Raw genomic sequence first — 2,256 nt, 5'->3', positions numbered from 1 at the left:
ACTGTCTCATAATATGTAGGAAATCCTTGTGGACCGGAAGAATAAACCAAAGAAAAAACAGCTCGAGAATCAGAAGGGCTCGTGGAGGACGAGGTGGTACTTGACTTGGTTTGAAGGTGTGGCAGAGGGTTGCTAGCCAGGGAGGAAAGCAGCGGGCGTGGGTCCCAGCAGAAGGAAGAGCAAATGTTGATTTGGAGTCCTGGTATCAAAACTTGCCCAGATGACCCTGCCCCCTAAGGCCAGACAGCCAATCAGGATGCTCACAGGGGGTTTCCGCATTCTGCGCCGCTTCGCCTGTCCATGCTCTGAACCAAAAGTCCATCTGAGCCTCTGAGTCTCACCTGAAATATTACTATCGACTTTGGTCCTCCTATTTCACTCGGTTGCTTCTTTATCTGCGTCTCATAACTACTCTTGAGAGTGTTTTTGTGACCCAATCTTTATGACTCACCATGACAGAGAGCATATAAGATGATGGAGACCAGTGATTCTTCATCCTGACTGCACAGTGGAATCGCGAGATTTCCAAAATCTCAGTGTTGGGGCCCCACTTCCAGAGATTTTGATCTATTTGATGTCTGTGCTGGGACCTGGACATCAGTGGGCTGTAACATCCAGGTGTCTTTAATATTCAAAAATATGTGGAACATGTATTTTTCTAAACATACCACTTAAAAATAAAAAATTGGATGTGGCTGTAAAATAATTCAAAAGTTAGTCATTAAAAAAACCATATCTTTACTTGGTAGATGCAGCAGGGTTATGGGTGAATTAGGTCAACAAATAAATAATGATTGTCTTCTACATGCCCCTAGCACAGACATAAAAATGTTTCCTTCGAGACTGCCCTTGGCAAAACGGCTCAACAGATACTCAGCTGATAAGAAAATAAATCTGCATGGGGAGGAGGCTCAGTTTTGATTCTCTCCTGAGACAGAAAACATTTTCCTGCCAACCACTTTTCCAAGAGCCCTTTTCAAGTCCCTGTTCCTCAGGCTGTAGATGAAAGGATTCAGCATGGGGGTCACCACTGTGTACATCACAGTAGCTGCAGTGTCCTTCTCTGACGAGTGGGAGGACAAAGGGTTGAAATACACAGCAATGATGGTGCCGTAGAAGAGGGAAACCACAGCCAGGTGGGAGCCACAGGTGGAGAAGGCTTTCCATCTCCCCTTTGTGGATGGGATCCTCAGGACAGCACAGGTGATAAGGACATATGAAGCCAGGATGCAAACGAAGGGGGTGATCATGATCAGGGCACCCTCAGTCAGAATCATCACCTCATTGAGGTGTGTGTCAGAGCAGGAGAGTTTGAGGAGGGGAGTCACATCACAGAAGAAGTGGGGGATGGCATTGTCTGCACAAAAGGAGAGTCGAGCCATCAGCAGGGTGTGCAACAGGACATTCAAGCTGGCGATGATCCACGACCCAGTGACCAGCAGGGCACAGAGCTGGTGGGTCATCTTCGCTGAATAGTGTAAGGGGTGGCATACAGCCACAAAACGGTCATAGGCCATCACAGCCAGGAGGAAATTGTCTATGTCCACGAACATGAAAACAAAGTACATCTGCGTGAGACACCCAGAGAAAGAGATGGTCTGGCTACCAAGTACGTGGTTGGCCAGCACCTTGGGGACAGTGGTGGAGGAGAAGCAGGTGTCCACGAAGGACAGGTTGCAGAGGAAGAAGTACATGGGGATGTGCAGGCGGGAGTCCATGCTGATGGCCAGGAGGATGAGCAGGTTTCCCAGGACCGTGGCCAGGTACATGGTGAGGAAGAGCAGGAAGAGGAGCTGCTGCTGCTGGGGCTGCCTGGAGAGCCCCAGGAGGAGGAACTCAGAGACTCTCGACTGGTTCGCCTCTCCCATGGGGCCAGGAGCCAGAAGCAGACAGCAGCAGGAAAAATTCAAAAGCTGGGAAAATGATGGTCAAAATGGGGCAATTAAGAAGACTGCAAGGAGAAAGGCCATGGTATTAACACCTTGCTGAGGCATTAGCACTTTTCTCCTGTTTTGTGCCTCTTGCATTAGCAAAATGAGGGCAATTTCCTTATGCTCATGCTGTACCTCTAGAAGGACACGGAGAGAATGTGACAGTGGTTTTGTCCATAATTTTTGTGTATGTTTAAACTTTCTACCACAATCATGTATTTTTTAATGTAAGTATCAGAAACACTACAGATACAGGACTATTAATGGAGACTATATTATTTATGATGAGTACTGGATAACAAGTGTAAATGGTTAACATAGAGAC

At 47.3% G+C, this 2,256-nt stretch overlaps 1 protein-coding gene across 1 annotated transcript; it reads right to left on the bottom strand.

Annotated features, from left to right (window-relative positions):
* Positions 1–911: 911 nt before the first annotated feature.
* On the bottom strand, positions 912–1,868 carry LOC122702070 (olfactory receptor 1F1-like). Its single transcript, XM_043915577.1, has one exon. The coding sequence runs from the start codon at positions 1,866–1,868 to the stop codon at positions 912–914; it is 957 nt and encodes a 318-aa protein (XP_043771512.1).
* Positions 1,869–2,256: the final 388 nt, after the last annotated feature.

The sequence above is a fragment of the Cervus elaphus genome, chromosome 10 (assembly GCF_910594005.1).
Source record: "Cervus elaphus chromosome 10, mCerEla1.1, whole genome shotgun sequence".
Classification (NCBI taxonomy): Eukaryota; Metazoa; Chordata; class Mammalia; order Artiodactyla; family Cervidae; genus Cervus; species Cervus elaphus.
Note: the sequence above shows the minus strand (reverse complement) of the source record. Positions and strands in the feature narration are given on the sequence as shown.

Bases quoted from the DNA above. Each gene is read 5' to 3' on its own strand.
- LOC122702070 (XM_043915577.1), bottom strand. From the start codon at position 1,868: ATGGGAGAGGCGAACCAGTCGAGAGTCTCTGAGTTCCTCCTCCTGGGG.